This window comes from Eurytemora carolleeae, unplaced genomic scaffold (assembly GCF_000591075.1).
Source record: "Eurytemora carolleeae unplaced genomic scaffold, Eaff_2.0 scaffold104, whole genome shotgun sequence".
NCBI lineage: Eukaryota > Metazoa > Arthropoda > Copepoda > Calanoida > Temoridae > Eurytemora > Eurytemora carolleeae.
In genome coordinates this window covers 6,007-30,384 of record NW_019396033.1, presented here as the reverse complement: position 1 = coordinate 30,384, position 24,378 = coordinate 6,007, and the positions used below count along the sequence as shown (strand labels likewise).

At 37.3% G+C, this 24,378-nt stretch overlaps 1 protein-coding gene across 6 annotated transcripts in view; it reads right to left on the bottom strand.

The window, feature by feature from the left end:
* LOC111697381 (E3 ubiquitin-protein ligase MYCBP2) overlaps positions 1–24,036 on the bottom strand; it is a 33,328-nt gene extending 9,292 nt beyond the window's left edge. For all 6 annotated transcript variants that reach the window (XR_002764280.1, XR_002764281.1, XM_023467375.1 and 3 more), the window contains exons 1-24: positions 23,890–24,036; positions 22,773–22,889; positions 22,341–22,466; positions 21,202–21,396; positions 20,826–20,975; positions 20,233–20,382; positions 19,740–19,817; positions 18,141–19,405; positions 17,843–17,963; positions 17,366–17,539; positions 16,332–17,111; positions 15,885–16,109; positions 15,145–15,265; positions 14,840–14,919; positions 13,691–13,782; positions 13,214–13,317; positions 12,722–12,928; positions 11,054–12,357; positions 10,183–10,601; positions 2,601–9,254; positions 2,032–2,168; positions 1,546–1,703; positions 706–852; positions 222–294 (exon numbers count right to left, since the gene is read on the bottom strand). Coding sequence is in view for 4 of the 6 variants with exons in the window: in XM_023467375.1 (XP_023323143.1) it covers positions 222–294; positions 706–852; positions 1,546–1,703; positions 2,032–2,168; positions 2,601–9,254; positions 10,183–10,601; positions 11,054–12,357; positions 12,722–12,928; positions 13,214–13,317; positions 13,691–13,782; positions 14,840–14,919; positions 15,145–15,265; positions 15,885–16,109; positions 16,332–17,111; positions 17,366–17,539; positions 17,843–17,963; positions 18,141–19,405; positions 19,740–19,817; positions 20,233–20,382; positions 20,826–20,975; positions 21,202–21,396; positions 22,341–22,466; positions 22,773–22,889; positions 23,890–23,978 (12,966 nt within the window). In the remaining 2 variants the exon portion in view is untranslated. The remainder of the gene's footprint in view (positions 1–221; positions 295–705; positions 853–1,545; positions 1,704–2,031; positions 2,169–2,600; positions 9,255–10,182; positions 10,602–11,053; positions 12,358–12,721; positions 12,929–13,213; positions 13,318–13,690; positions 13,783–14,839; positions 14,920–15,144; positions 15,266–15,884; positions 16,110–16,331; positions 17,112–17,365; positions 17,540–17,842; positions 17,964–18,140; positions 19,406–19,739; positions 19,818–20,232; positions 20,383–20,825; positions 20,976–21,201; positions 21,397–22,340; positions 22,467–22,772; positions 22,890–23,889) is intronic.
* Positions 24,037–24,378: the final 342 nt, after the last annotated feature.

Here is a 24,378-nt window from a genome sequence, read left to right as displayed (position 1 = left end):
TTTCTAAAATTTATGACATCCCCCCCCCCCTCTTAAACTGATTATTCAGCTCAAACCGGAATTTTCAAGTCTATTTATATTTGCAACGAGATGGTGTAAATCTTTGATAAAGTAGATTTCATAAATTGAAATATCTAAGGTCTAAGACACCAGGTTGCTAAGATCCAACAATTGGAAAATTTTATTTTGAGGGAAGTAATTTGTTTCTTTATCTTTCCTACCTTGATTGCCTCCTCCTCCTCCTTGAACACCTGGCGGGAGTGAAGACGAGTTTTCCGGTTCAAATGTAGAAACCTAGACAACGGGCAAGTTAAAGGGACTAATTTACTGCAATTTCTTTGGAAGTTTTCCGCAGACTGAAAAACATTTTATGTTAAATAAGGAACCTATGAAAATCCAATTTCAGATGAAATTTGCAACATTTTTACGTATAAAAATGGTATTCTCATTTGACAATTTTAGTTAATTAACTTTGATTTTTCACAGTTCAAAGTGGGGATTTACATGGATATCAATCATCAAGCATTTAGTATTTGCCAACATTGCATAAAACTTCTTAATTTTCTGTCAAAATTTGATCAACAAGAAAACTCAGATTTTTGATAAAAAAAGAGAAAACGGATGCATGATGTTAGCTTTAAGAAGAAAATTTATTTTAAATAGTTTTTCCTAAACCTGAAGATTAGTAAAGTAAATAAATCTGACCTGTCACAGTCCGCACACAGGTTTCCACAGGAGTCGCAAAGTATAATTGCCAATGTTTCTCCGTCGTCGTGGTTGTCGCAGATAGGGCGGTCCTGGCCAGCACCACCCCCTCCCCAATCCCCGCTAGACAATCCATCAACGTGATCCCTTAATAATTAAAAAATATTACAAATTCTTATTCCTTCTTATCCATTCATATCCATTCATATCCATTCATATCCATTCTTATCCATTCATATCCATTCTTATCCATTATTATCCATCCTTATCCATCCTTATCCATTCTTATCCGTTCATATACGTTCATATACATTCTTATTCATTCTTATTCATTCCTTTTAATTCTTATCCATTCTTATCCGTTCTTAATTGTTTTTATCCATTCTTATCCATTCTTATCCATTCTTATCCATTCTTATCCATTCTTATTCATTCTCATCCATTCTCATTCATTCTCATTCATTCTCATTCATTCTTATTCATTCTTATTCATTCTTATTCATTCTTATTCATTCTTCATCTGGCTTCCTGTTGGATTCAAGGGACTGTTCACTCATATATCAAACAATCCGGAATACAACATTATCCATTCTTATCAATTCTTATCCATTCTTATCCATTCTTATCCATTCTTATCCATTCTTATCCATTCTTATTCATTCTTATTCATTCTTATTCATTCTTATTCATTTTTAAACGTTTTTATTAATTTTTATTTATCCTTATCCATCCCAACCATAAGATCCTTCCATTCATTTCCATCCATCTTTTCCATGGCCATCTCGGATTTCTAATCCATTTTATGAATGAATATAAATGAAATATCAATTTTAAACTTACCTATGCAGAACAGTTAGGGCTGCTGTTGCTAACCACAAGGTTCCACACCTCAACCCGTCCTCAGGATGCCTCTGCTCAGCCTCTAACCTCGTCAAGTTCAATACAGCCTCGGCTATTCCAGACTTACTCACGTTGGTCCAGTCTTCTGAGAACTTTCCCTTTAGGTAAAAACAAAATCAAAATACAAAAATAATAATAATCAATATATATTGTCTTTATATATATAAAGTAGTAATCTCAATTTGTCTGCCTGTTTGTTTGTTTGTTTGAATGTCCGATCATAACTAATGAACCCCTGGACCGATTTGTATCAAATTTTGATTGGGTAACTTGGTAAAACATCGGGAATAAGTTGGGTTCACAAGTTCAAAGTTGAGTTTGTTGAATTTTTATGGAAAATTTAGTTAATCCTATAATAAACCAGCTTGGGAACCAAGCTTTGACTAGAAACAAAACATTTTGCTGCTGATAAACTGCTTTAAATACCTGAGTCATCTCTTTTAGTAACAATATTATCTCCTCTGCAATTTTCTTGGATATGGATCCTCGGAGCCACCATCTAGCTCCAGTATTATCTCGGGGATGGATACAAGTACCAAGAGAGACCGTTGATACACTTCGTCCTAGAAAACATTTAGACACTTTGGTTCTTTTAACTTTTCATGTGGACTTGGGTCATGATGAAAAAAAATACGCACATCAGAAATCATATCAACAAAAATAGAAAAACTGAAATTTAGGCTAATGAAAATAGAAAAAGAAAAAATGGAAACTTTTAGATCTAAATAGGAATCTTCTATGAATGTGATCCAGACATAAACATAATAAAAAAACGTAAAGTAAAAATAGTTAAAATGAAATAATGGGTTAGTTTGCGGGAAGAATTTTACCTGATTTAATCAATGCAAAATAAGCAACTTTTTGTTGAACAAATAGCACAAAAATAAAACTAACAAAAAACACTCATATTTTCCTTAAGCTTCTGTAATCATTTTTAATAATGAAATTCAAAAAAAATGATGTGACAAAGGTAAAAATAACTTCAAGAAAAGTACCTGAATTGCTCTTCTTCTTGACCTGGATGCTGAGTGCCTTGGCAATACAACCAAGGAAAATATCCAGGATCCCAACCTTGTGGGGATCAAACTTAGGCAGCTCCTTGTTATCATTTCCTCTTGTAGAAGCAACATTTAAAATGCTGAAATCCCTTGGAGGAAGGCTAGTAAGGTTCAGAATATTAGCAAATCTAACTGGAGGAACAAGAGGAAGAACTCGCCTGAGAACTGAAACAACAGCTCTTTGAACCCTAGCTGACCCAGTGTGGAGAAAACTTAACATATCCTTGAGTAGAGAATACTGTTGGGACAGGTATATACGTCCAACTTTGCTTCCGCTTAGAGCAAGCACCATAGATAACATCTCAAAGCAGTAAGTATCAGAGAGTTTGAGAACTTGTTCTTGGTCCACACTGCCAATCCCTGAACACAATGACAGTTCCCAGTCATCCCTGAGACATCCAGCCTCTTTAGATATAGCAGATACAATGTGTGAGCACACTTGCTTTTGCAGATGGCTCAGTTTAGATCTTGAAAAAAGTATTCCAACCACATGCTCCTTTAGGTCTGTGCCATCCCACTGATCTAAACCAGGAGCATCAATATCTGATTCTGGTTCTAGAAGTTTGCCAAAGACCTGACTTGTAATAAGTCTAAAAACACGCAGAGTTTCAACTTCACAGTTGGATTGCTGGATGCGCTGTGAATCTGCTCGGTTTGGTAGGAACGGAGAGGGGAAGTCATTTGATTTACCAATTAACTTGACTTGTCTCAGTCTAACAGTATTGTCTGGCCCCTTAATCTCTATTTTAAGATACTGATTATCATTGTCTGTTAAGAAACATGTTACCCAACCAGCAAATCTACTCTCTATGTCAACATTCCTTAAAACAGTCAGATCATCAATAGATCTCCCAGATTTAAAAGTTAAGGATGAAACCTTATTTCCTATATCTCTTCCATTATCAACATGAACAGAGACAGATCTGGGTTGATTTGCCACACCACATTTCAAGGAAACATACTTGGTCTTGTTTCTATCTTCATCCCCACTTTCCCAAAATGTTTCAGTGCTTCCGTCTGTGAGACTAGCAATCATAGCTGGTCTTGAAGACACTGACAATTCTGCTACATTAGTCAGATCTTTCCACTGCTCCACTCCCGCTCCACTAAAGCCTCCTTTGGGAGAATGATCAAGTTCTAAATCTGTTTCACCTCGTGACAGTATCTTGCTGATTGTAGAAAAAACTTGAGATTGGTGAAGGAATGAATGATCAGATGGCCAAAACTGAATGGAGAAACATGTTACTGCTGCTTGCTGTAATGCTGATCCTAGAGGAAGTAAAAGCATCAAATCAGAAATAGTTTGCAGAAGAATATGGAATGTAGATGGGAGTGATTTGACAGCTCCACCAACTAGGCAAAGATCTGACATAGGATGTTCAAAGCCAATGTCCTTCTCCTTAACACCCCCTAATATAATGTCATCTCCTTTCTCTTCATCTTTCTTCTTAGGAAGAGATTTAGAATCTTGTAAGGAAGAGATGAGACACCAAAGTAAATCATGGAGACAAACAGGTTGACTTACTGACCTTAACAACCAGTTAAAGGCTTGCATTGCATAGGCTCTACACACAGCTTTTCTTAAAGTAAGTTGCATTGCATTCTGTAATGCCTCAAGATCATTCCATCGCATTATGAAAGATATAACAGGGGAATCTAGGAGTTTTGTAGATATTGAACCCTGTTCAAACAATCTTTTCCATGCTGGAGAAGTATGGGCAAGAAACTCAGATGAGCTAGAAGTCTTACTATTTGCATAGTCTTCATAGCTTGAATTTCTTTTCCTACTTGAAGAAGGGCTCCACTCCTTGCTTTTGGGACTTCCAATAGAATATGACCTATGAAACTTGCTCCTTCTTAAAACAGTTCTGTCTGATTGTGTTGATTCGTCAGATTGGAACTCTGCTGGTGGATCAATTTCTGATATTTTCTCAACCAAAACAGAACCCTCTTTAGACTCAGGATCCTTTGAAACCTCCCTAGATCTATCTCCATCACTATTACGACTTGAAGATGCCCTAGTAGGGTACTCCCAGTCTAGTGAGGTCTGGAGGTTGTCTTGTAGCAGAAGTTCATTGTTCAATTCTTTTAGTTCAGAGTCCTGAACTCCCAGGACATCTAGACAATTAAAGGGAATGTATGGGAAGATTCCAGGATCTCCAGGAATTAGCTCTGTAACAGTTTCAAGCTCAGACTGAGCAATTCTTCTAGAGTGATCTTCCTCAGTACTGCTGGCTAGGTCAAGAAGGAAACTAGAATTGGCTTTCATGACAATGTGACAATCTAATGGTCCCACAGGAGAGCTAGCTGTAGCATAGGAAAATGAGGCAAGCATAGATGGCAAAGGAACAAGATCTATCTTCTCCTTATCTTTCTTGTCCCCATGTGAAAAATGTTTCATGTTCAGTTCATTCTTACCATTAAATTTCTTTCGGTGTTTGTCCCTACAGTTTTCACAGATAAGATACCATGATGAGCCACCTCCTCCTCCATCTCCACAGTTCCCTGCCCAACCTCCACAATACTGACCACTAGAGTTGTATCCTTTGCCTCCAGCATGGTTTCCACAGCCTGGATGTGCCATCTTCATGTGGTATGTAACTGGTGGTTCAAAATATCCTCCACAGATATCACAGAGCCAATTATCACAAATTCCAGCAAACTGTATCAAGCCTTGGATCTTGTCATCTTTGGACTTTTCACAATTAAATGGGTTGTTCATTTGATTGCTGGAGAAAACTGCACCAGCATCTCTATTATTTTTTAAACCTTTATCTGGACCTTTGTTAAACTTATCCTTGCCCCATTGATTGACAGGGCCTTGAGATATTATTGTATCTAGACATGTTAACACAACACCTTCCCACAACAATACAAGCTGTCCAAGGGTTTGAGGAAGGCCTGGAACAACTTCATTGCTGACTTTAGGATTTTCAACCTTTGGAATAGCTCCACCTAGTCCTGGCAAGTCACTAACATTTTGAGGAATGTTCATGTTCCTATTTGCATTAAATGGATATTTATCTGCTGCAGCACTGGTTCCAGCATTGAGATAAGAGGCTGATATAACTTCAACAGAATGGCGCTGTTTTACCTTTTGAACAATGACTTCATCTTTCTCCTCTGTTGTTGCAAAAGGAGTTTGCTCTGTAGTCCCTTCCTTTAAATATCCTGGGTTGAATTTAATAAAAGAAGCACATGCCATTGTATCTTGAACAATCCCAGAATGCCAAATAAATGCGGCAAAAACAGCTCTTATACTCTCAGCAACTGAGGGGCTCATGGCTTCAGTAACAGGGCCTGAGAGGTTAGTGTAACTCAGCCTTGGTTTGGGAAATGGGTCTGGCTTAGATTGAATTGACTTTTCTTTAACAGATGGCGAGTTTTCTTTGATTTTAACAGGAGGATTGTTACTCCTAACAACATCTTTTTCCTTGATGTCTAATGAAGAAGTTGAAAGTTGAAAGATTTGAGAATCTTTCATTTCAGCTCTAATGGGACTTACATTCCGACTACTTGCTCCTTCAGACTGTATGATCTCTGATCTAAATGATACTGGTGACAGAGATCCATCCTTCTTGGTAAAACCAGATAACTCTTTACCAACTCCTGGGGAAGCTGATAGACAAGACATATCTCTTGTGAGACTAGAAATCATATCAGATGTGTCTGAAGGAGAAGAATTTTGCCGATGAAAGCTTGGAACTTCAATATCATCCAGAATACCAAAACTGGCAGTTAGGCTCCTTGGAGAGTACATAGCCTGGCCACCTAAACTCTTTCCATGGCCAATTGAGATAGGACTAGAACTCCTTGATCTACTCACTGCTAATTGGCTGACTGGGCCAGCAGGACTTGCAGATCTTGATTTCCTTGGTGTTCCAGGAGTGCTTGGTGGAGTGACACCATTTCCATTAGCTCTACTTGCCCCAATTACTTTAACTAATTCTTTAACAGAAACTCCCTGAAGCTCTGGTGGGATATCCTTGTTAACAGGAAATGCTTTCCTTTGAACTTCAGCTGGAGATGATCTTCTGCTATGTGAGGGGCTGCCCATTGCTCCAGATTTCTGTCCAGACTCATCAGATTTGAACCATTTTTGAAAGAAAGACTTTCTTTCTAAAGTTCCGGATCTACTTCTGGGTGGAGTACCTGGACCAGCACCCTTCCCACCTCCTTGAGCTTGGTTGAATGGTTGCCTTGGTGGTGTGACCTGTCTACCTGGTTTAGGCAAACTTTTTCTTCTGTAAATAGGAGTTGATGGACTTAATTCAAATGTTTTACTTAATGAACCTGACATTGAACTGTCCAAGGGGGAGAATGGTGTTGACAATGAAGAATTAGATGAGGATGGAAGTAAAGGTAGTCCTGGTCCCCAAACATTTTTCATCTCCTCCCCTATTCCAAAAGGTGAGAGAAAAGAACTTGCTTTCGATTCAAAATTTCCAATCACATTAGGCCATCTCTGTTCTTGTATTTCAGCCTCAGACTCTAGGTAGTGGGTATCTGTAGCAGTGACAGCCAGACTCCACACATCACCATCAATCATACCAAAACAATATTTCTCAGCAGAATCTTTATCAAATTTAACCCAACATTCTCCTGATGGATGCTCTCTTACTTCATTGACTATGATGTTATCACCCAGGGATAGAATACCTACAGGGGCTGCACTTAAGCTAGGGGCACATCTAATGTTGTGACCAGAGGAACCACATTTTACCACAGTATACATGCCTGGTCCTCTTTTCAAAGCAGAATTCTTTGAAGTGGTTTCAATATCTGATGTGAAGGTGCTCCCACTGTGGCTTTCAGGCTTTCTCTTGGGAATTGTTGGTTTTGGTTTTGTAATTGGTTCTACAATTGGTTTCATTAACTGTTTCTCATAGTGCTGGTTGTACTGCAAGCACCATCCTTCTGCATAGGGTTGAGAACAATAGTCATTTAGAGATTCTACACTTAGCCTTACCCAGATTCCATCACTGTTTGATAGTTCATCCATGATTGAAACAGTGCCATCAACTGGAACTATTCCAATCTGCTCAGACTGAAGTGTTGGATGCAGTCTAATTCTCAGACCAGCACTAGGTTTTGCAATAAATTGTCTCAATCTGTTGATCTCAGCAGAGGGACAGGTCCTCTTGTAGGGCTGAGTTGGGGGGAGCTTTCCTTGAGGTGGTTCCAGTATTTCAACCTTGTGGGACACTGGCAGATCACAACCATCCAAGGAGACATGCAGTTTGTACCATCCAACATTTCCTGGGGTCCAGTTTGCACTGTAAGTTCCATCTCCATTTGGTCTCACAAGCATATTCTCTGATTGACGCTGAAGCTTAGGGGAAGCCCAGCGCAGTTCTTCAAAGGAATAATTATCATAAGCTTTATTAACAGTGATTGCATGGTAAAACATTTTTTCCTTGACTGTAACTTCATATTTGGTGTCCAGATTTGGAGGAGAGTGTCCCCCAAATGTCATGCTATCAGGCTGCAGGGCTTTGTTCAACTTGATTGTTCCTGAACTGGAATTCATTTCATCAATAGGTATAGCTTTTACTTCAACTTTCATATTTGGCACATTTGCGATGGAGCCATACTGATCTCTTGTAAGAATAGTTATAATGGTTGGCCAGGAGCATCTCATTTCATCTGGCTTGAACATAACGCCACAGTTGTCTACAGAAATGTATGACTCAGGCTGAAGCCATGATGCAAGACGTCCTCCAGCAGTGCCAGGAGCACCAAACACAAAATCTTTCAAGAACAATCTCTCATTAGATTGACAATTCAGGGGTAGATTACCAGATAGAGCCTGGTGTATTGTAGGAAGCTCATCAATAGCAAAACCCTTCATAAGCAGGGTTGGATAGGATTCATAAAGCTCTTGAGCAGAAGCCTCAATCGAACTTTGGTCCTCAGTAGCTTCCTTAGACAGATTTAAGGGAAGTTTGATACTCTTGTTCATGAGACTAGAAGCACATAGTCCACCCAAGTATGCCAACTCATGTTCAATGCTTTTTAATCCTTCCTGTGTTCCATCTTGAACCTCATATCCAGCCACCAAACATTTGAACCCATAGTTAGAAACTTTGTTTTCTCCTTTAACATAATCACTAGCAGTCTCCAGCGAGAATAGAACCTCATTTCCAGGCAAAACAACACTCTGAGAAGGCCAACCTTTGTTTCCACTAAACTTGGTGAGAACTGGACTATATCTCTGTGATTTAAGTAAGCTGGCAGACTGACTTGTAACCAACGGACTAGATAAATTCTTGGGCCTTTGAGAGGACGGGTTTCTGATGTACATCTGTAGGGAATCTTCTGCTTGTGCTGTACAGCACGCTGAATCAAACTCAATGGCCATCCACTTAACAGAAGGAGGAAATACAACTCTATAATTAGATATTCCAGCAGGTTTGTATGGATGCTCACTTTCTACCCAAGAATAATGAGGAGCCGGGAGTTCAATGTCTGCTCCAAGGACCTCTACATTGTTTTTAAACATCTGGTTATTAAGCTCAGCAACTTTGGGCAGAAGATCCTGAATCAGTGAGATGACCTGCACAGCTGCAACTGGGTCACTACATGCCAATCCTTATTACAAAAACAATTCAACTTCTTTTGTTTACCCCAATTTTAAATTTCAAAAATGCTCACTCCATAATACAAATTGCTTTACATTTTAAATATACAGGGTAAGTCTTTTTGCAGGATTTATTTTTTTAGCTTAAAAATATTTTTTTCTTAAAAAAAATAATTGGAATTAGTTTTTTCTAGTTTATTCCAGTTTTATACAATTAGTTAGAAAACTGAAAGAAATATTAAAAAAATGCAAACAATTGTAAATGCAACTCTGCACCAAATCATAAAAAATAAAAGATAAAAAATGTATTTATACTGTTTATTAATTTTTCCTAGAAGGTTTTATTTTGCCATCTTTGCAAGATTTGGTAAGATTAGGAGCAGATTTGTATTTGATTTATAGAATTTTTTTGCGATTTAGTTTGTCATTAGATTTTTATTTAACTTTGAAATAGAATTGAATAAACATCTTTTTTAATGGATTTTTGAAAAAAAAATTGTTAACAAATTGTTTCACAAATGTTTTTAACTATGTTCCGAAATATTTGTTTGCCTCTAGTTTATTTCAAGATTTATACACTTAAAACATGAACCCTGTAAATATTTTTACAGGGTTTAGTAAAACATTGCTGATCTTGTTTTTTTACTTACCCTGTAGTTATGTTTTAAGGACCACCAAGAACTTTAGCTCTTGATCTTGAAGATTTTTTCTCAAATGAAAATAGAAATCATATCTATCTTCTGACAGATTCAAATTCTAGATATTTTAAGTCATTTTAATGCTAAATTTCAATTATCATTTAAACATATCTCAATCATATCATTTTGCCACTGTTTAACCTTTTTCCAATTGGTTAATGTTGCAAAATTAAACTAGTATGATAAAAAACTTGAAAAGAAATATTTTAGGATATTATAAATGAGTTGAACTGTTATTTTCCTGAAACACTGGCCATAACATGAGGAAGCAGAGTTGTTATGATAGGAGCAGAGTTAAGAATTTCATATCCTCGTCCCTCAGTATTCTTGGTTGCTCGAGATAAAAGCTGAGATACAGTATTCACCACAGTTACAGTAATCGACAAAGCTGACTTATGGGACATTGACTGAGCAATGTTGACAGTGGTGGCACTGATAGTTTGATCCTCCGTGGATGAGTAGTAGAGCAGATGGGGTATCTGTCCACGAGAATGGTTGGTTCCATTGAAGCTGAGGGAGCAGGAACTAAAGGAGAATGTTGTTCCGTCTGATCCTTTAACCGAGGATAGACCTTCATCTCCATTACAGGTTTGGCCTCCATGGTTGCGAAGTCTAAGAGCGTACTTTGTGTGAGGGTGAATTGTGACTGGTTTATCAAACCTAGTTAAAGGATTGTATTTATAAAACTAAATTTTAATGATTTCTTAAAAACTAGAACTTTTACTTCAAAAAATAACCTTTTTAAAAAGCCTACTTTTATCCCACGGATATCAACCCCAATTTAAAAAGAAAATTATGCCCCCCTCCCGCTCTCTAACCGGGCCAGGTTAGAAATTCATTAATACCTAACACTTCATAAGATAAGGAAAGGGTCTGAACACCCCCCCCCCCTCCCATCTTCTATAATATAAATGTTAAATAAGGCACTATAAAAAAACTTGTTTTTCTCTAAATCAAATCGAGGACATATTTCTTAAGGTAGATAATCATCAAAAACAACATTCCTATCTCCCCTTAAAATAGAGTTTAATAATAAATAAGCAAAAAAAATTATTCAAAAATGTATAAAAAAAACTTGAATTGATAATATTTAGTTTTAAATATAACCCTGCCTTATCATGTAAAGGTCGTTGGAGCACTCTTCAGCCGTATAAGTTCCATGACACATCTCCATAGATATCCATCTCTGACTTTGATTTGTATCCTTCTCTCTTTCCCTATTAGTCAGGTTTCGTAGGAGCTCCAATTCATAATCGAATGATCCTGCCCCACCATAGATAGCAGCACCAGCCATCAATATTCCAGCTCGGTCAACAGAAAAGCAGATTGCATCCGGAGATCCGTTTCCAGTGTTCCAGGTTCGGGAACTGTTCACCTTTCCAAACCGGTTTGGGGTTTGTAAACTTAAACGGTTTGCAATATTTGCCATTCCAGATTCTGAACCGTTCTTGATGTTGGATAGTTCAGATATAACACTGGCAATGAGCCGACAAGATTTGTTAACCAGTTCCTTGCTGTGAATATGAACGCTTGTCTGAAGTGCTTGTTCAACTGGTTGGGAAACTATATTCAATAGTTTACTCAAAACATCAGAGAAAGTCCAAGATCCAAACTTGGAAGCATCACTTTGTGATTGATAGTTCATTACCTCTGAGAGTAGAGGATATTTGCAGGTCGGTGACATTTCGCCAAGAAACAAAACACTCCCTGTCACTGACACATTCTCTACTGGACTCTCTTTATATTGATTCTTCTCAGGTTCATTTACTCCAATAGGGAAAATACTTCGAAGTTTTATCATAGGATTACAGAGAGCATCAATAGCAGCAGCAAGAAGCAAATCACTGTTTTTACCATCTACCTGGCTTAACAGGCTACAAAGGCAAATCCACTTCAAGGGTCCTGTTGGGTAGAATGCATGGAAACAGGAGACAAATGTTTTGTGAGCATCTTTCAGCAGAAGATCCGACATCTCCAGCGCTCTGTGTCTCATGTTGACTGGTTGACTGGCGTTTCTCAAACCAGCAAGGATTGGTAAAGGATCACTTAGGATTGCAACCAATTGGGTTCTAACCTCACAAACAGATTCTGCTAACCTCTGAGTCTCCGTCATTTGTTTCCCAACTCCTGCATCTGAGATGGGTGTAGGAGAAGGATAAATATACTCGATGTAACTGACCAGGAGACGGAGACAGGCCCGGCATATGAACACAAGCCTGTGAAGATCCATCAGAGCTGCCTGACTGGGTGATGTGTCCACTACCTCTCCTACAGTAACCTTAAAGGTTGACCAGGCCCAATGGAGAAGGGATAGAAGAGCCTGGAAGCTCTCTACTGTAACAGGTTTACCAAATTTACTTGACAGGATATAGATGGGTTCAGGAGGGGAATACTTCCGCCCGACTCCAGTAGATTCCTTAACAACAATACAAAATATAATTGGTTGAAAATTCAGTAAATTCAAAGATAATGAGCTAAAAAAAAGTTTCACATCCTTTCAGAAATTTCAGAACTATTTCTGTCAATTATGAAGTTTTATTCTTTTAGTTTTGAGACGGAAAGAAGTATTCCCTGGCACTAAAAGTTAGTAAATAACAACAATTTAGTAAAATAAGTACATGTATTAGAATATAGACTAAGACTCAATATTGATTCTGTTCTGTAATATTAAAAAAAAAACTAGGAAAAAATTTGAACAAACTTTGAGGTTTAAATTTGATTTAAATTAAGTATATGTCGTAGGAAAGAAAAATGAATAATTAAGAAAAAGAAGGCAATACCTGTGTAACAATTCGAAAGAGAATCTGTGGAATTTGACCGGCGTTCACATCAGTCCCGTTATTGGATTTCTTGCTGGACTTGAATGAGAACTGGACCTGGTCCTCTGTGGTAACTGTACCCTGCCCTGAGGACCCACAGTCACTGCTGGGACCAGATACGCGGGCCCACGCTACATACCATCTACCAGTCAATATTGGAACTGGTTCCTAGAAAAAACAAACAGATGAAAATACTCTTTAAACCTTTTTAAAATGTTTTCCTACTCAATCTTAAAAATTTTATAATGCCTTTTTTATAGCAAATTATACGCTAACAGTCACCATATTTCATTAATAATCTGAATAAAGCTAAAATAACAGGGGGAGTGGAATTCCCCCCCCCCATAAAAAAATTTTTATTTCCACCGATTCCAAGAAAAAACCCTTAATTGTTTTTATGTGATCCGCATCTGGGAAGGAAACTGATTTTTTAAGGGAGGGGGGGGACGTTACCTCAAAAAGAATTGGGTATTTTTGTCTGGCTCCACATTCATATGTGACCTCCTCTGATTCCGCCAGGAGGTCCCCATCCCCTTCCTGTTCTCCTCCTTCTACACCTACACAAGAACATCTTCAATATATTGGATATCAAAAAAGACTAAATATAATTCGAGAAGAAAAAAGTAGAAAATGAACGTACAATCAAATACCTTGAAAAAAGCAGATTAATGACTTGTTAAAAAAATTATAACCCAAAATTCTTGACTAATCTGCGACCTATGTATCTAAAACTTGTATGATCTAAAAAAACTGATTTTTTGTCATAACCTTTTAACTTGTATTACCCATATCTTCACATTCTGATGGTTTAAACCTGCATGATCTGACCGTTTAAGTTAAGAATAAGTTAAGGTTTACACTATCAGGTTGCTAGGATATTGAGAATTGGAAAATTTTGGTCAGTGTCAATAACTCTTTTCTTTTACTTACCCAGGTCGAATAGTTTTATTTTGCCGACATATTCTCCTCTTCCTCCAAACAGTCCATATCCACCAACCAGAATATCAGAATCCACAGTAAACCTAGAACATTCATTCATTCATTTATTTTTATATTACACTATTCAATTGATAATGAATAATGATTTAAGTAAATTTCATTTCATCCGGTGTGGCGTTATTTCTGGGTAAACGTTAAATAATGGTAGTAGACTCTACGCAGCAAATTTTCGCGGTATTCGCGCACAATTCTGTGAATGTAAACAGTAAATTAAGTAAAGTATTTCTCATATTTGAGAATCAATCAAGTTTTGCTGATGCGACAGACAGTAAAAATCAATTGTTTTAACATTAGGGATCAATATTACAGCTTAGTATACGTAATGTTAATTGTTAAGATTCTGATACTTGCAACTAATGAGAGTTTACTGTATAGTTAATTACTTCTGTACTCACATTATATATCAGCATGTAGTGAATATTTTAAGTGTATAAATATAATTTCTTATTATAAAATTTCAGATAAAATACCAGATTTCTGTTGTGCTCATTGCCGTAAACTGCAAAAATATGCCCGGATGCCGCGGAAAATAATGCTGCGTAGAATCTACTACCATTATTTAACGTTTACCCAGAAATAACGCCACACCGGATCTCGGATCCCGGATCCCCACAGAAAAAAAGAAAACATGAACATTTCTTTAAGAGTTACCGATTTTTCAAACAAAAGAAGAATTTGTTTTCTTCTTTTTTTCGCTTATTTATTTTGCTCACACTTGATGAACCAATTCAGAAATTAAAGAAATCCTTAAAGGGAGTGTTCGCGAAAATTTCTCCTTATTTACGCAACAAAGGGAAGTATGATTAGCAGCTATCACCATCAATAATTTTTGGCCGTAAGCATTTTTCGCGAACACTCTCTTCAATAGTCTCTCTTTTTCTCAACAGTTCAGATTTTCATTTGAGAGCAAAGTTTTTTTTTAAACAGTTGTTGGTTGATATATTTCCCCCTTGGATCCGAATACTTGGATCTGCATATTTTTGCGAAGCCGGATCCAGGAAGCAAAATGCTGAGGATATGATGGATCCGCGACCCGATTCCTTATACTTATAATAGGACACTGTATATTGTCTAGTATACCTGACTGCTTCTATACTGTGTCCACTGTACCCCCAGCCCCCGCCATGAGAATCAAATCTACTCACAACAGAAAAGTCTTCCTAAAATAAATAATACTTTTATATTACAAATCTAAAGAAAAAAATTCAGGAGATTGAGATTAAATGAGGAGATCGAGATTAAATGATAACAATTAACAATTTTTCTGCTAAAGATAAGAGATGGAGTCAATGAAAAGGTTTCTATTTATCTTAAATTTTCATCTAAACCCCTTTAATATAAAAACATTTCAATTTTTTCTAATTTTAGTAAAATTTGACCTTTACCTTCGTGAGAGATTTCATATTGTTAAGTCTGATTGAATCCTCCTCAGGTTGGGTTAGGTTGGAGGGAGCTGCTCCGGTAATAGTATCAAGACAGGATAGAAGGTTCAGTGCAGCTTGAGACCTGGAATTAATTATTTATAATAATAACCATCAACACAACAATACATTGTGCCTGTCAAAGGTCCATTGCCAGTAACTGCAACGAGATAAAGTCTTAGTTGTTTAGTAATTTTCAAGTAGTTTATAGAAGTGTCGATTACAAAAAAGATAGTTTAATAAGAAAAATACATTATTAATTTGAACCACTAAATTTATTTTCTTTTATCAGATTACAAACTTGTTGGTCCAAAAAGTAACAATTTTATTCCACACAACTGATAAGTAAATGATTGGCACTGCTCAAGTTAACCCCGCATGTGCACTGGGCATACATTTTTTGCGAAATTATTAAAGGCCCCTTTATTGTAACTTTTAAGTAAGACCCCATTTATAAATAAGAGGTGCATGTCTGATTCACCAAGTACCTTTCAACCTTTTAATTGTTTAATTCTGAAACTTCCTCCATTATTTTTACACCAGAAATCCTCAAAAATAGTAATTACAATTCACAAGAGAAAAGCATGGATAACTCATTCATTTTTTATTAAAACAAGCCAAGGTTACTGTTGTGAATCGAACATATGTCATTCTATATATGGAAGGTCTCTTGAAATTACACCTAAAATTAAATTGATGAATACCTGGATACGAGGCAGCCTGGATTTACCGGCAGCGCTAGGTCCGGAGACATAATTGACTGTTTACTTTCTACATCTATATCAGTAGCTATGGGGTTGTGGCACTGGATCGTTCCTGTTTCCGAGGTGTAGCTCCAGATAGTATTGTACAGAGGATCCAGAGCAACAGCTTTACCAGTCCACTCTACCTGATCTATAGAAGAGAAGCTCCGACAGAATCCGTCTGTCCTAAATATCAACAACAAACATAAATAAATGATAATTATTTGGGTTTGGGCCCCCCCCCCTCCCCCCCCCTTTTCTTTCCAATGCCAGGAAATTTTATGGGGAGTTGCATAATGCAAATCATTTCAGGCATCTCAAAACTTCATTCCATTTTATGGGGGAAATTTGTCAAAAAGGTAGATTTAAGTTTTAACACTGTGAAAGTTAAGAGTCCAGACGACTTACCTTGAGATACAGAGGCTGTTGAATGATGCCTGCTGAATGTTCTGTGTAGGAAGAAGAAGAACCTGATGTTTGTTCGCAACTATAGACGCTCCTCGTAGATTCTGCGCGTTTATCAAACTCTCATCAAGCTTAAACAAGGTTTGATCAGATGATGCATAGATCCAGGTTACTCCTTTACCATAGTTAACTCCTAGTCCTGGTATAATTCCAGGGAAGGAGTACCATAGTTCTATCTCTACAGGAGGGAGTTTAGAGTCCGGGGACGGGGCAGAACGTCCTAGTTGACCTTTGGCGTTATTACCCCATGTAAGGACACGCCCAGAGCAGGTGAGAGCAACTGAGTGGTATCCGCCCCCGGATATCCGGGTCACCACTTCATCCAACCCTGTGACTGGAACCGGAGCTCCACGAGGGATTAGATCTCCAACCCCTAACTGACCATAAGAGTTGGAACCAAAGGATAAAACTAGTCCTGAGCTAGACAAGAGCAGTGTATGATGTAGACCACAGGATACTGCTGTAATCCTACAGTCAGCAGGGAGCAGAACCTTCCCTGGTCCCAGGCTGCTTACTTTACCCAGATCCTTCTCATGCTCCTCCTTTGGAACCTCCTTCACGGACCCCTTTTTCTCTGGTAGAGCTACAGCAGAGAACGGATCCACATATTTTACTCCGTTTTTACTCCGCCGCGACTCCTTACCGAGTTTAGCCAGTCTGCGTTTGATGAACTTGTCTCTGTAATCCCGATTCCTGGATTGCTTGCTGGCCATCAAATTCAACCTAAAAGAGAATATTTTCAATACAGGAAAGAAGGATTCGCTACAAGATAATTGCTAATTAATCTTTAGGTGTTTTACAATATAAATATTCTCTATCTGCCAGTGAAAAAAGTTTATGTAAAAAGGACGTGGATCCCTCAAATGTCAATTTCCGAATTGCAACAAATTAAAAACCTTTTTTCGCATGAACAATCAACTGAAATCGATATTCAACAAAAAAAAATAGGAAAAAATGTAAGCACATCTTGTGTCTACCTGATAAGATTAACTACAGGAACAGCTCCTCCAGCCCCTTCTCCTCCTGCTGCAACTTCAACTCCACCTACCCCTTCAAGATCATTAATACCTTCTCCTGCACAGGTTCTACAGCAACCACATTCGGAGCAACCACTATCCCCACTTCCACATCCACAAGGAGTTCCTGGACTCCTGAATAAGTTTACAAACGTACTGCAAGGGTATATCTGCAAATTCAGAACAAGAACATAGAGCAATGGTAAATATGCAAATTTACATCAATAACTGGAAATGCTGGAAATGGACCATCAGGTTTAAAGTAAAAACACCTAAACCTTTTCTTTGGATTATGTTTATATGCCAGCTACTGCATTATATTCTCAATTTTCAGAAAATGCCACCTAGGGAATTTTGAAATCAATTTCTAAGAAATTGTATAACACTAGAATGAATGGTATGTATCAAACTGCTAACAGTCTGTAAGATGTTACTAACCTATCAGGCCGGTTTGCTGAAACACAACTTGCTCCGTATCCAGTACATTCAGCACACACAGAGCAAACCATACATTGCTCATGCTTCCAACAGTGCTTTCCAGGCAGGCACAATACATAACCTGGACACAAATCTAATATCAAAATATGTTGGGGATGTCTTTATAACATACTCTTTGTATTGGATGAAAATATAAATAGTAACACTTATGAAAAGTCGGAGAAACCTTAGAATTTGAAAACATTCTTTTCGAAAATAAAAACTATTTTTTTTGCTAAACTTTTGTTAAGCTATGTACCTGGGATAACCGACTCCGCATCTAGATCTACTTCATGATCACTAATATCCTCTCCTTCCGGCCCTGCCTCCCCTCGAGGCGGAACAACAGGAAACTCCCGCCCACACTGCCCCTTGTTGTTAATACCAAATGTGAATACGTCTCCATTGGAGCTGAGGACCACAATATGCGCCTTCCCTATGGAAACCGCTGTAACAGTTTGGTTTGCAAGATCAAGAACACGTCCGGTGCTAAAATCCGCATACGAGGAGTCCTTTCCAAACACGTAGAGTTCTCCTTTCTTCGTTACAATACAAGAGGTGCCAGAGTTACAAGCTGTGCAAAGGATTCCTTGTTTATCCATCCGAGATATCTTAGACGGTTTCTTAGCCTTCGGCGGGCGGCGGGGTTTGGATGATTGATCCCCATCCTCGCCACGTTTGGGTGTACCAGTGAAATACACCGCTCCATCATCGCCAATGAGTAAAGCATGATTGCCGTCCAGACCTATGGAAAAGTTGACAATAACGGCGCTGGAACTTTCAGATTTAGAAAACTGAACCTCACTCCACTTACCCTGAGCACAGGGATGTTTGTGTCCTATGGAGGAAGATTTACCGGTATAGTACAGTTTTCCTCCTGTTGTGAGAAGAAGAGCAAACTCTCGTCCTATCCCAACCTGAGCAATCTCCTCATCTATACCAAAATCCAACTGTGTTCTCTCTCCTCCATTCTCTTCTATTAAACTTGAACCGAACGCCTCTACACACTTTCTCGCCAGCTTTATTGGTAGATCCGCCACTACACTCATAGGGTTTGAGTTCAGAGAGAGGAATTTAATGCTCAGGGTGTCATCTCGACTTGGAGTAACAATCCCTACATGATCTCCATCACTAAGCATGAGATGGGGTGAAGGAAATCTCTCCGAGGATGAAACTGTTTTAATCTTCTCCAGGGTCTCCTTATTCAGGACGATTATCTCAATGTTTTGCAGGTTATTGGACTTGTAGAAGAGGGTGTTGGAGGAGAACCCAATCCAACCCTCGGATCCAATAAACATATCAGGCTTATGTTTGTAAACGTGTCCACGAACAGTACCGGAGAACCCTGACCCGACCTTGAATAGTCCAAGGTTGGTGTGGAGATACAAGTAGTGTCCGTCACTCGCCATAGAGAGACAGGTTGGGTTCTGATTGGACGCACCGTCCTTTAGGTTCATACGGAATGAGTTGACCAGCGAGGAGACGGGGATTCCATGGGACATGTAGTCAGGGTGATCAGTTTTCCTGAAGAAAAAAATTTAATTAAAGCATACAAAGCTCAGAAACTACAAAATAAAATAATTAAACAAATATTTTTTTAAAACAAGTTTTCAAAAAAAATAAAAATAAACCGACCCCTGTTCCCTAAAACTAAGTATTTTTGCTTTTGATCAGAAATTAGAATTAGTTTTAAAAATATAGTGAACTAAATCCGTAATGTGTTCGCATAAGACGGAATCAAAAAGAATCAACTATCAAATATGTATTTAATTTATGTAATTGTAAAATACATTGTACAATACATACATAACATAAATTTTATTTTCAAAGTATTAGTGATGTAACATTAACCCCTCACCTAATAATAACACTAAACACAGATCTCTGCACTGCGGCTAGAATACCAGGAAGACTGATCAGTTCTCCAGCATGGGATCTAAAATAAAAACATGCAATAATAATAAACAGATTTGAAAGGGAAACATAATGGAACCCCCAAACCTTCATCAGGACACAGAGAATTAACATTTTTCATACCTTTCATAACTTTCATACCTTTCATAACTTTCATACCATACCTTTCATACCTTGATATGTTTCATACGAAACGGAAACAATTGGAAAACTTTTGTTTTCATCTTTTTCATGATATTCAAATTAGTTTTCTTGTTTCCCACTTATTTTTACTTTAATGTAGCTTTAATTAAATGATAAAAAACATTTAGATATTGCGGGCTTCCGGGAACCATGGATTGACAATAAAATAATTTATTTATGTTTTCTTTTCAATTCTTTGTTTTTATTTTTACTACATTTATCTTTATTATGAGCAAAGCTCATTAGGAGATTACCTGGGAGACATGAGTATAGCTGATGTGGCCTGCAGTAGATGCTGAGACGACCCGCCAGCTACTGATAGCGCCAGTAAGCAGCTACAGGCCAGAGCGCGTATATGCGCGCCATCTTCAAGATTTCCGTTTACAGCAATAGGTTCCCCAGTTCTAGTTAAATAAAAATAAACATCTTCTAACATTTTACACAATTTAGAATTAAGCAAGTTTAGAAACAAGGGGGAACAGTCAGGAACTGAAGATGTTATTTTAAATGACTTTCAACCACTAGAGAAGCATGTCAGGTTCACAACTGTACAAATCAAACCTTTGATTGATATAGAATAAAATGAGGTATCCTTATTTATCTCTCTGAAAATTGACTATTTTCAAATGTAAATTCTCATAGAAGTGACTTGCAGGTTTACGGAACAGAGAAAATATTGAAAAATGCGAGAATTAAAAAATTGAAAAACGGCGATATCTTTCTTATTGTTTATCAGATAAAGTTGTTAAGGATACTGTTGTTAATCTGACATGTCATACTTACTATAGGGTCACTTTCTATAGCCTTTTCTTTCAGAACTTAGTTTATATTTATAGTGGAATTATACCTGCTGGATAGGTCTAGAAGAAGGTGGAACATTGTGTCCACTAGACTAGTTGGTTCATCTCTCAGGTCCTCAGGGCACAGTCCCTGAAGTACATCCAGCAGGGACTGCAGACCACGCTGACAAACCCCAGGATGAAGGGTCTCAGTATCTCTGATACAAATTATTAGTTTAATCTAACTAACTAATCTTTAAAAATGAATTATTTTAGTTTTCAGAAAAGGGTGAATGGAAATAAGGGGGGGGTGGGGGGAAACTCAGCACCCCCCATTACCCCATCCCGCCCCTTATCAGAAAGCTAGCTCATGTTTCCGTATATTATTCTAATAATTTATTTTGAAAATAATCTTGAACGATCAAAACAATTCAACTGACATACCTGATAATATCAAAAACAGCTTTAAGTCCTATCCCGACAATTTTCGGAAGATTTACTTTCCCTTGCTCCGTGTCCAGAACCTCGAGGTCGGTATCTCCCTCCCCCCAGGAGGACGAGGCTGCAGCCTGCAGGATGGAGGCTGCTCGAGACTGATGCTCAAGACATGTCTTCCGGACACTGGCAAACATTGCAAACCTTCATTAAATATAAAATTAATTGGATAAAAAAATTTAAAAAATTTAAAAATATTTAAAATGTGTACAAAGGTTTGTGCTGTGAACCGTAGGATCTTAATTCATATCCATTGTCGCCTATAAGATTAAATACATTTTTTTAATATTACGTGATCGGAACCTGCAGCGACAACTCAAATTATATCTAAAAATTAAAAAATGCCACAGTGGATACATAGAAAAGGCTTTATGGATTAGCGATATCTCACATCAAAATTTTGGTCTCGGGAGACTAATAAAATCTGTGCAGCTGCAGCCGTGTCGTAAACCAAATGAAGAAAAATGAAGATCAACATGTAAAAATTGTCGATGGTTTATTGTTTAGAATAATACAATTTCATTGTCGCCTTTCTCTTGTCAGAAATAGTTTCTAAGTGAAACAAAACCATTTAATAATATTGCAATAACAAATCTTGACTCCTGAGGCGTATATTTTCAAGAATGACTTTCGGATTTTCGACAATTTGGAAATTCCAGTGTATAAATATGTTTTTCAGAAAGTTTTTACGATAACATTTTTTTCCACTCTCCCCTTGGTTAGTGATGTGCATACAGTTGATTCGATGTGGGATGTTTATTATCCTGTATTTTCTTCCAAGTTTTAGGGTAAACATTTTGCATAATTTAAGATAGGCAAATGTTTTCAATATTTGTTATTCTAAACATATAATTCTCCTCCACTGTGTCAAATGTTGATCCAGACAGAACTTAATGCAAAAAACTGCCCAAAAAACGATGCGAAAGCGAACGTGTTGTAATGCTCGTTTTTTCCATTTTTTTCTTTCTTTTTTGAATAAAGATAACTTTAATAAACAGTTTTGAAATCTTGAAAGTTTTATTAAATTCATAAAAAGGATCCAAAACCATTAACAACACTAGACCTGATAACGCTAAAAAATATCGTACCAAGAAGCATTTTTAGAGATTTGAATTTCTGGGACAGTAGCGTATAGACTTGACAACGGCTCAACACACTTTTCTTTAGTTTTCCCATTCTTCTTAGACTTCTTGCACTTCTTACATTTATCCTTCCTAAAATATGAAGTTTAACGTAAAAACAACTGCCAAATGAAAATTTCAAAAAATAACTTACTAAATTATAAGAACAGGGGGAAGCAATGAAAATTTTAACATTAAGTTTCCCCTTTACATCATTTATTTTCCCCACTTCAACAAAACATTATAATATTTTCTTTCTTTCTTATATCTGGGGTAAAGGATCGGGTTGGTGGTATTTTCTTTCTTTCTTATATCTGGGGAAAAGGACCGGGTGGGTGGGGTGGGATTCTTTAATTGTATAATTATCGTTTTCTTAAATTCAATAAAATATAATCGTACTGAGGTTGTATATCCTCGCTCTTCTCAAACATATGAAGGAAGTAGTTGTGCAGAAGGTTGTAATCACACACATTGATGTGCGCGTTAGAATGCGCAGTCTGCAACTCAGGAAGCAACCTTAGAAAAATGCAAAATTAATTTCAATAATTCGCTTTAAAAAGCAACAAAAAATTTAGTTAAACTGTCAACATATTTAGTAGTGACCTCTCAATTAAAAGGCTGCAAGCTTGATAAAAACTTTATGCAAACTGTTCCATTTTCTAGTTTTCTACCTTTCAAAGGTGTTCAGTTTCTTACTTCGCTGAAATTGAATACCCAGAATACAAAATTATCAAATTTCAGGGGAAAATATGGATATATTGTAGTCATTTATGCACTGGCACAGGTCTAAGAGTAAAACTCTTCAATGGATGGTCTCTCGAACTCATGTCTACACTCCTTTTAGAGAAGTAAATTGTCACTGATATTGAACATGAACGTCGAACGACGCAATTGTTTTAAAGACTTTTCAACCGAAAAAATCACGTTTATAATCGCTGCTTTGTAATAGTATTCAAAATTAAGTCATGTACAAAAATGCAGGAGGGGGCCCACTAGGGGTCCAAAAATCGTTCTCAATGACAGACCCGTAAGAAAAGGGTTCTATAATAGCTGTTTAGTATTGAATATTAAGTGCACTATTCAGTTTAGATTTACGTTTAGATCCAAATTCAATCAGGATTTAGTTTACTCAGTGACTGTTGGAGATCCATTATTAATCGGTCATTAAAAGAACCGAATTATGAGTCAATTGTTTAATCGAACTTCTGGAAAAAGTAGAAGAGGGTCTGTCCTTGAGAACGATTTTGCACCCCCCCCCTCCTCCTATCAATTTTGGATATGACCAATAATTTACAGCTTTTTAGCTTTTTAGCAATATTATAATTATTCATAACTTGTTATTTTAGGGTCAGGTTAGGTTAAGACAATTTCTTAGCCGAGCGCTACGGCCATATGACCAATTATGTCCATGTGTTACATATGAGATCCATGTACAAAATTGGTAGGAGGGGGGGGGGCGGTCCAAAAATCGTTCTCTAGGAAATTACCGGTAAAGAAAATTAGATAATCTACATACCCTCCTGAAGCAGCCATTGCTTTATTTGAGTTTAGGGAAGAGTTTGCTTGTAAACAAACAGGATCCTTCCCCAAAACTTGGTTTTTCATGGCGGGTTAGTCAAACAACATCTTCTGCTTCCCCGCCATTCTACTCGGGAAAAATTTTCGATCTGAAAAAATACATAAATATAAAAATACAGTTTTTAACTTCAAACTAAACCAAAACTATGTAATTTTAAATGCATAAAATTTCGAATTCCAGTTATTCGATTAATTGATTGATAATTGTTTATTTCTTTAAACCTAACTACTGGTATCTTAAATCTAAATCCAAATTTATTTCTGGCATCAAGAGAGCTGGTTTTCACTTTCCAGGGCTACAAATAAACCGCGGCATTAAAAATGACAGCTCGCAGTATTCTATAAAATACTTAGTATAAGTTTACGCGGAAGAGAGGTTACGTGAGTTTTATCAATCCTAATTTAACAATTTTCTTTTCTCACGCAA